General features: G+C 41.8%; 1 protein-coding gene across 1 annotated transcript in view; it reads right to left on the reverse strand.

Moving 5' to 3' along the window:
• LOC120056271 (anoctamin-8-like) overlaps window positions 1-8,060 on the reverse strand; it is a 34,946-nt gene extending 26,886 nt beyond the window's left edge. Inside the window, exons 1-3 of the mRNA XM_039004519.1 lie at window positions 7,982-8,060; window positions 2,127-2,237; window positions 551-683 (exon numbers count right to left, since the gene is read on the reverse strand). Coding sequence (XP_038860447.1) covers window positions 551-683; window positions 2,127-2,237; window positions 7,982-8,060 — 323 coding nt within the window. The remainder of the gene's footprint in view (window positions 1-550; window positions 684-2,126; window positions 2,238-7,981) is intronic.
• Window positions 8,061-8,512: the final 452 nt, after the last annotated feature.

An 8,512-nucleotide genomic window follows, 5' to 3' on the forward strand; every position in this document is an offset into this window, starting at 1 on the left:
AGTGCGAATTCCATCACTCCACCATCCCCTTCCTGTGCTACATCATCGCTGCAGGGAGTGTACAGATGGATCCCGGGAAGGTGAGAGTGGTGGTGGATTGGCCCCAGCCTACATCCAGAGTGCAACTGCAACGTTTCCTGGGATTTGCCAACTTTTATCGTAGCTTTTTCCGGGGTTACAGCACCCTGGCTTTTCCCCTGTCTACACTCACCTCTCCCAAGGTTCTGTACCGTATGTACTCTGATCTGGATTACTGACCTCTGCCTGCCCTTGACCTGTCATTTTGCCTGCCCCCTGTTCTAGTAATAAACTTTTGTTACTTCGACACTGTCTGCATCTGGGTCTTCTCCTGAAACGTGATAGTATGTGAGTGCGTGTGCGTGTGTCAATTTAAATGTGTGTGCATGTTTTGTGTGCGTTGGAGTGTCAGTGTGCAAGAGTGTGTAGAGTTCTGTGAGTGTGCAAAGAGACAGTGCAAAAGGGTCAGATAGTTAACATATAACCATTTCATTTCTGACACAAATGTCAGGTCAGAAGTGGGATATCTTACTTCTCGAATGTGCTTGTAATGCAGAACGCATATCCCTGTGTGTGTTGATGCTGTCTGATCTGGATTGTAGCTTGTGGGATTCCCAGTCGGATATGGTTCAACAGCCATAGCAAGGTGTGGTCATCTATGGAGTCTACAAGAAAAAGAAATGGTCAGTTTCTATGTCAGCTTTTGCATTCATTTTATGTAGGAGCCAATTTCCATGCATTAATATTGAACCTGTCGCAATTGCTTGACCATTTTTTTACACTTTATATTCTAGTCATTCATCAGACACTCTTGGAGCCACTTAATGAGTGTATTCAAATAAGGATGTTCAAACAACGACATTCTCCAGAGCTTTGCAGAGGTAACAGTAGTAACCGTGGGAGGACGGAGCCGTGGAAAGGTCAATCCAATCAAATAAGGTAAACACCTGAGTGTCACGCCCTGAGCATAGAGAGCCCTCAGGGTTCTCTATGGTGTGTTAGGTCAGGGCGTGACTAGGGGGTGTTCTAGTCGATTTATTTCTATGTTTGGGTTTAATTGGGTTCCCAATTAGAGGCAGCTGATTATCGTTGTCTCTAATTGGGGATCATACTTAAGGTCTCCCTGCACCCACCTGCATTTGTGGGATATTGTTTGTGTATGTGCTTGTTGCACTACGTTACTTCACGTTTCATTGCTTGTTTATTGTTTTTGTTGAGAAGTTTCACTTTTAATAAAGATGTGGAACTCAACACACGCTGCGCCTTGGTCCGCCCATTATCACGACCGTGACACTGAGAGTGTATGGGGCAAGGCACCACTGCATTAATGTCATCCCTTCTAGCAAGAATCAGTGCAATAATTAATATCCAATTTTGATCCATGTTGGAAACTTGGTTTGACTTTGATTACTGAAATTGATCCATGTGTAGCATGCATTCCCACAGCATGTGCAGAATCCTAGAGTACCTTACTCTGTAATAAACATACAGGTAATGCAGGGCTGCCCAACCTTCTTCCTGGAGATCTACTGTCCTGTAGGTCTTCAGTCTAACCCTCTTCCTGGAGATCTACTGTCCTGTAGGTCTTCAGTCTAACCCTCTTCCTGGAGATCTACTGTCCTGTAGGTCTTCAGTCCAACCCTCTTCCTGGAGATCTACTGTCCGGTAGGTTTTCAGTCCAACCCTCTTCCTGGAGATCTACTGTCCTGTAGGTTTTCAGTCCAACCCTAATTTAGCATATCTGATTCAGCTAGTTAAGGTCTTGTTGTGCAGCTAATTAGTAGAATCAGGTGTGTTAAATTAGCGTTGGACTGAAAACCCACAGGACGGTAGATCTCCAGGAAGAGTGTTGGGCTGAAAACCCACAGGACGGTAGATCTCCAGGAAGAGGGTTGGACTGAAAACCCACAGGACGGTAGATCTCCAGGAAGAGTGTTGGGCAGCCCTGAGGTAATGGATGTGATTCAGTAGTCCCCGTCAACTGTTCCATGTCACGTCTCCGAGTGATTGGCTCATTGCCCACAACGGCTAATAAGATTCCCGTCTACATTTCCCATCATGATTGAGGGGACTGAACCATAGAAGGTGAATGTGGTGATTAAGTGTACCTGAGAATGTCATTAGGATATCACAGTCTTCCGTGGGAACCATTTTCAGCCAGGATTTATGGGACATGATGTACCGTCTGGCCTGCGAGAGGCGTTTCCCAAACAATTTATCTAAAGGGGGATAGGTAGAGGGGAGGAGAGAGGGCGAGGGGGGGATGCATAGACAGATGGAGGGTAAGAACAGTTCTCATCAGTGCCGTGTAATGGGTAAAGAGGTGACATAAGGAGAGAGGGAGGATTCTACCAAAGTGCCAAATCCTCACTGCCAGCTTTGTCACTTTTCTACTCATCAACAAGGCCAAAGCAGTTCGTTACTCCTTTCTCTCCTCAGACAATATGAAATGCGCACAGATCATCCTAAATCATGAAAGAATCAGAAATTACAATTTTTCTACATTGCACAGGGCTTGTGTAATTCAAGTCGTTTTTTGCACAACAGAACACGAGGCTCACCATTACATAAACACCAAACAAGTGTTTACTCTACTAAGCTGCAGTACTTGCAGGGTAGCTTTTGAAAACTGCTCTTGAAAACCAACCACTACATGGGAGGTACAAACCACAGGTCAAATGACAGGATAACAATGAGAATCTCGAATGCTCTTGTCAGTGCATTTACCCACTGAAGTGGTATCTCACTCATAAGTCACCTATTACTGGCATGAAAAGTAGTCCTCTAACCTTCCCCGCCCCTTCCCTCTTTCCTGTTCTCTCTCACACCCATACAGACACCCACAAACACCACTAGGCTTTAGTGGGTGAGCCGTGTATAGCTTGTTCTTGCACAACCACATCTTATACTTTTATCTTCACTGCCAAGTTACAACGTTTAAACCTATGACAGCTCCATAACCGGGACTTCTAGTGCTGGGACTGCTAAGGGACTAGTAGCTATACTACACTAAACAGAAACAGAAACGCAACATGTAAAGTGTTGGTCCCATATTTCATGAGCTGAAATAAAAGATCACAGAAAGGTTCCATATGCACAAAAAGCTTATTTCTCTCAAATTTTGTGCACAAATTTGTTTACTTCCCAGTTAGTGAGCATTTCTCCTTTGCCAAGATAATCCATCCACCTGACAGGTGTGGCATATCAAGAAGCTGATTAAACAGCATGATCATTACACAGGTGCACCTTGCGCTGGGGACAATAAAAGGCCATTCTAAAATGTGCAGTTTTGTCACACAACACAATGCCACAGATGTCTCATGTTTTGAGGGAGCGTGCAATTGGCATGCTGACTGCAAGAATGTCCACCAGAGCTGTTGCCAGAGAATTTAATGTTAATTTCTCTACCATAAGTCGCCTCAAACGTAGTTTTAGAGAATTTGGCAGTACATCCAACCGGCTTCACAACCGCAGACAATGTTTTTTTATGGTATCTGTGACCAACAGATGCATATCTGTATTCCCAGTCATGTGAACTCTGTAGATTAGGGCCTAATGAATTTATTTCAATTTACTGATTTCCTCATATGACCTGTAAATTGTTGCATGTGGTGTTTATATTTTTGTTCAGTATAGTAGCAGCACGTAAAATCCATCTATCGGCAAATATAGAAAACTTAACTTTGTGATTGTACCTGCTAGGGCTGTCCCCAACTAAAACAAATTGGTCGACCTAGTCTGTTCTTTCAACCAAACGATTGGTCGAAATGTTAAAACGTGTATTATTCCATATATAGACATATCCTATGTGTTTTTCTTTTAGTTTTTTTCGTGTGTGTTTTTAAAAATAGTTTTACCCCCTTTTTCTCCCCAATTTTGTGGTATCCAATTGGTAGTTGGTCTTGTCTCATCACTGCAACTACCGTACGAACTCCGGAGAGGCGAAGGTCAAGTGCCGTGCGTCCCCCGAAACACAACCCGGAAGCCAGCCGCACCGTACACCTTGCTACGTGTCAGCGTGCATTGCGCACGGCCCGCCACCGGAGTCGCTAGAGCGCGATGGGACAAGAACATCCCTGCCGGCCAAACCCTCCCCTAACCCGGGTGACGCTGGGCCAATGTAAACAACACTATACATATGATAAGCGCACCAGAGAGTCTGTTGTAATGTTTTACTTTTTTTTTTAACCTTTATTACAGCAAAGACTAAAAACAGTTGAATGCAATTTCCGAAATGGAACGGTTTATTTATCATTTACGCTAATTATTCAAGGGTCTCTTTATTTTATTTTCAAACTAAAATGCTTGATTTTATTTCAAATATGGAATGACTCATATGGTGTGTGATGACATGAACGAAAGGAATGATTGATTGGCACAGTAGCCTATATAAGTATTGAAATATACAGTGGGGCAAAAAAGTATTTAGTCAGCCACCAATTGTGCAAGTTCTAATAATTTGCAAATAAATTCATTAAAAATCCTACAATGTGATTTTCTGGATTTTTTTTCTCATTTTGTCTGTCATAGTTGAAGTGTACCTATGATGAAAATTACAGGCCTCTCTCATCTTTTTAAGTGGGAGAACTTGCACAATTGGTGGCTGACTAAATACTTTTTTGCCCCACTGTAGGCCTAAGTTACGATATAAAGACTAAACACGATGCGCTTTTTGGCCTAAAGCTCGCTGGTGGTTATACAAGGCTACTATACGAAGCCTAATGATAATGACATGACTTGTTGTTACAATGACGATCATAATAGTAGTAACAACAATAAGAAGGAGATCAAGAAAAAGGAATGTTATTATTATAAAAATAATTTTTCTGACAATTTGGAAGAGTGTAAACAACAGTAAATACATTTGAAGTAATACCAGAGAGGCTGTTCTAAAGAACAGAAAGTGAAAAGCCTTTATTACAGCATTGCAAAGATTAAAAACAGACGGATTTGTGAAATTGTTTATGCGACATGTTGTGGTTGCGTGAGTCTTGGTGCTCACGGAATCAGTAGGCTATTAAACAAACACTCAAACAGAAGCAGGATCTGTCTTATTTCTGTAGATATATATGTATGATTTATAAAGCCAGACACATTTAACAGTTAGGCATTGATTATAAACCTAAATAAGTTGGCGTTTCCTCTCTCCTCTCACTTTTCTTAGACAATTAAGGCAAGTGCTGTTTTCTCGTCTCCTCACTCCGCTGCTGCCTCCGCCGCATTGTTCCAAACCCCAATATGCAGGTTAACTTTGCTATTATGCACACAGCAACATGGTCTAGGAAAAGGCGCCAATTCAACAGCGCACTGATGTTTCAAACTGCGGACGCCGACCGCTATCAAATCAAATCAAATCTAATTTTATTTGTCACATACACATGGTTAGCAGATGTTAATGCGAGTGCAGCGAAATGCTTGTGCTTCTAGTTCCGACAATGCAGTAATAACCAACAAGTAATTACTGCATTACTGCATTGTCGGAACTAGAAGCACAAGCATATCCAACGCGGGAGAAAGCGCATTTGTTATAAAATAATATTATTTTTATTAGTGTTGCACCATTGTTCTTACGTAATATAACCATATACAATTTCAGGAGCACATGTCTTAGTAATGGACTGTGCTATCCCCACGGCCTCCACAATGGATTAGTCCACTCAGACAGGCGCGAATCAGACAGGTGTCTTGTACACCATGAAATTATTATTATTTGCTGCTGCTCGACTAAAGAAATATTGGTCGACCAACAGCCTATCGACCAAACAATCGACCAGTTGACTAAATGGGGTCAGCCCTAATACCTACTGCCTTTACTATGGTGTTCTTTTCCTAACCAAAGCTTTAATTTTAATACCAATTTAATTTTGCCCAAGTTTGTTAATTGTAAGTGTGTGAGTGTGTGTGTGTGTGTGTGTACTGAATGGAGAATACTTTAGTCTAACAGTAACATTTTTACAAATGCAGTCCAAAGCCTTTAATATGGGCTGTCCCCTCATCCAATAGCACATTGGGCCCATATTCATATCCTATATCAGTGATCCTACTCCGAGATGCTTTATGAATGCAAGCTCTGAGCATCACCTCATTATCCCCCAGTAATTATTTTCAATTACATCATTGCTCATAGGCTTCCCCCACATTGCTAGATAACAGTGACAGCTAGGCATTGGCAGCAGAACACTTCAAGAATATAATATCTTTGATTACAGATGATTGGATTCTTATCTATCGACCTCCATCTCCAAATTCACAGAAAGGCCAAATCCTGTGCCATGCTGTTTTCCTCTGCTGCTCTTTGAGGACTTTCTTCAACCATTGCAAAAAATACCAGTCAGTCAACTCTCACCTCCACCACATAGCTGTGACAGAATGAGCTAAACAACAGGAAGTGCAGTAAAATGTGTCTGTGATGTTCTCGCCTTGACATCTTCATGATATGTCATCATTGTGTCCTGGGTATATGTTCACTGGTACAGTAAACACTTGAAGATTAGGCTGCGTGTGTTCACTGGTAGAGGGGAACAGAGAAAAGGGGGATACCTAGTCAGTTGTCCAACTGAATGTATTCAACTGAAATGTGTCTTCTGCATTTAATCCAACCCCTCTGAATCAGAGAGGTGCGGGGGGCTGTCTTAATCGACATCCACGTCTTCGGTGCCTGGGGAACAGTGGGTTAAACTAAAATTTTTACCTTGTCAGCTCGGCAGGTAGCCTAGCTAACCAGTAGGCTACCTGCCGCCCCAGTAAACACATGCAGAGTAGGCTGTGTGTTTGGTTGTTTCAGTTTAATGTAAATGTTAAAGATGCACTATGCAGGAATCGCTAGGTAATTTCCTGGTTGCTAAAATTCTAATAGTTTGCCTAATTTCAGTTTATGTGACAAAACAAGCAAGTATAGTGTAGAGCAGTGTTTCCCAAACTCAGATATCCTGGATATTGCAGCTTTCAGTATAGGCCTACAAAAATGTGGACTTGGAAGAAATGTGTGTGGTTGCTTAATGTTATGCACAATGTAGTTTTTCAGAAGAACAAAGTTGTAATAAAATAACCACTGTAGGCTACTAAAATCCAACATTAAATATTTAGTTTTTAATCTTACAGTTTCTGTTTAAAGTAACTGTCCAGTGTTTCCAGATTTCTATGAAATATGACCTATAATTAATTACAATGAGTGAAATAGTTTTTCCTTACAATTTTTCTGTGTTAGAATGGTGTGGGCATACTCCAACAACAGAATGGTGTGGGCGTATACCGGTCATTAAAAATATTCACGCAAGTAGAGCGCTGATTGGCCAGCTCATCCTCCTTAGGAGGATGACATCATCCTTTGTGAGGAAATATCAAGCATTTTTAAACAGTCTGTTTGAGACACAAGTTTGAAGTTGGGCTTTTGAAGTGTTTTTTCCCCTCACATTTATGCTTTGGCCACAAATAGAAGTATAGGATGAGTCAACAACATTATTTGTGTATGAGTTAACAGAATATTAACTTTGAAAAGTGAGATTTCTACTGGACAATTACTTTACCACTTTGACAGCTAGACCACTGAAATAAATAATTAACATCTAATATTTATCAAAATACAAAGGCAACATTAAAACAATATAATGAATGAAAATGCAGTTGTATTGCCTTGGACTAGGCTACACCTGTGGGACCACAAAAGCCAGCACAGCCGCAACTTGGCCCTTCTCATTCACACTGTAATGCGCACAATGTTATAGGACACGATGCACTACCAAATAAATAAAACACGTGGCATGAAAGATGAAAGGTGAAGGCTAAACTATGGGATTAACCTCGAAGGCTGGGGTCAATTCATTTTTCGTGAATGTATGAGAATACGGCATCATAGCCTACCACCACAAATAGCATCATTGATAATTATCCTCTCTGTAACCATCGATCTCGAATTTACGCATCCTGTCACGACGACAAATGCTGTGTTCCTCAAGACACTTACCCAGTACACCTGACGACATTGAAGATATTTGCTCTTGCTTAGTTATCTTGTCCTCTTCGATGGGCACTGTCTTCTCCATCCTCTCCCCTGCACGGTCGCTGTCTGCGGTGCAGTTGTGTTTACAGACGCGGCGGTATTAGGTGCCGCACGCTCACGTCATAAGTATGGTGCATGAATTCACTGTCAAGTGCAGGTCCTGTGCTGGAAAGACAGCACTGCAACTATGGAAGATGATGTTCCATGAGCGTTGTATGAACAAGGTTGGGGATACCCGCCCACCCTACCTGATGATGGACTGCACACGCTAGTCTTCCTTGACTGTGCAGTAAAGAAGGAGGAGTTAGGAGGTCGACACTAAGTCCCGTCCAATATAGGAATGAAGACAACTGATGGTAGAGCTACAACAAAGGTGGATCTCTTTTGCTTTGCAATATCTGTCGTCAATGATGCAGTGATAACAAATATATCAATATCTGCTACCTTCCATTGGAGTGGAGTAAAACATTATGTGAGGTGGTTTTGTGACATAAA

This window comes from Salvelinus namaycush, chromosome 11 (assembly GCF_016432855.1).
Source record: "Salvelinus namaycush isolate Seneca chromosome 11, SaNama_1.0, whole genome shotgun sequence".
In the NCBI taxonomy this organism is placed as follows: Eukaryota; Metazoa; Chordata; class Actinopteri; order Salmoniformes; family Salmonidae; genus Salvelinus; species Salvelinus namaycush.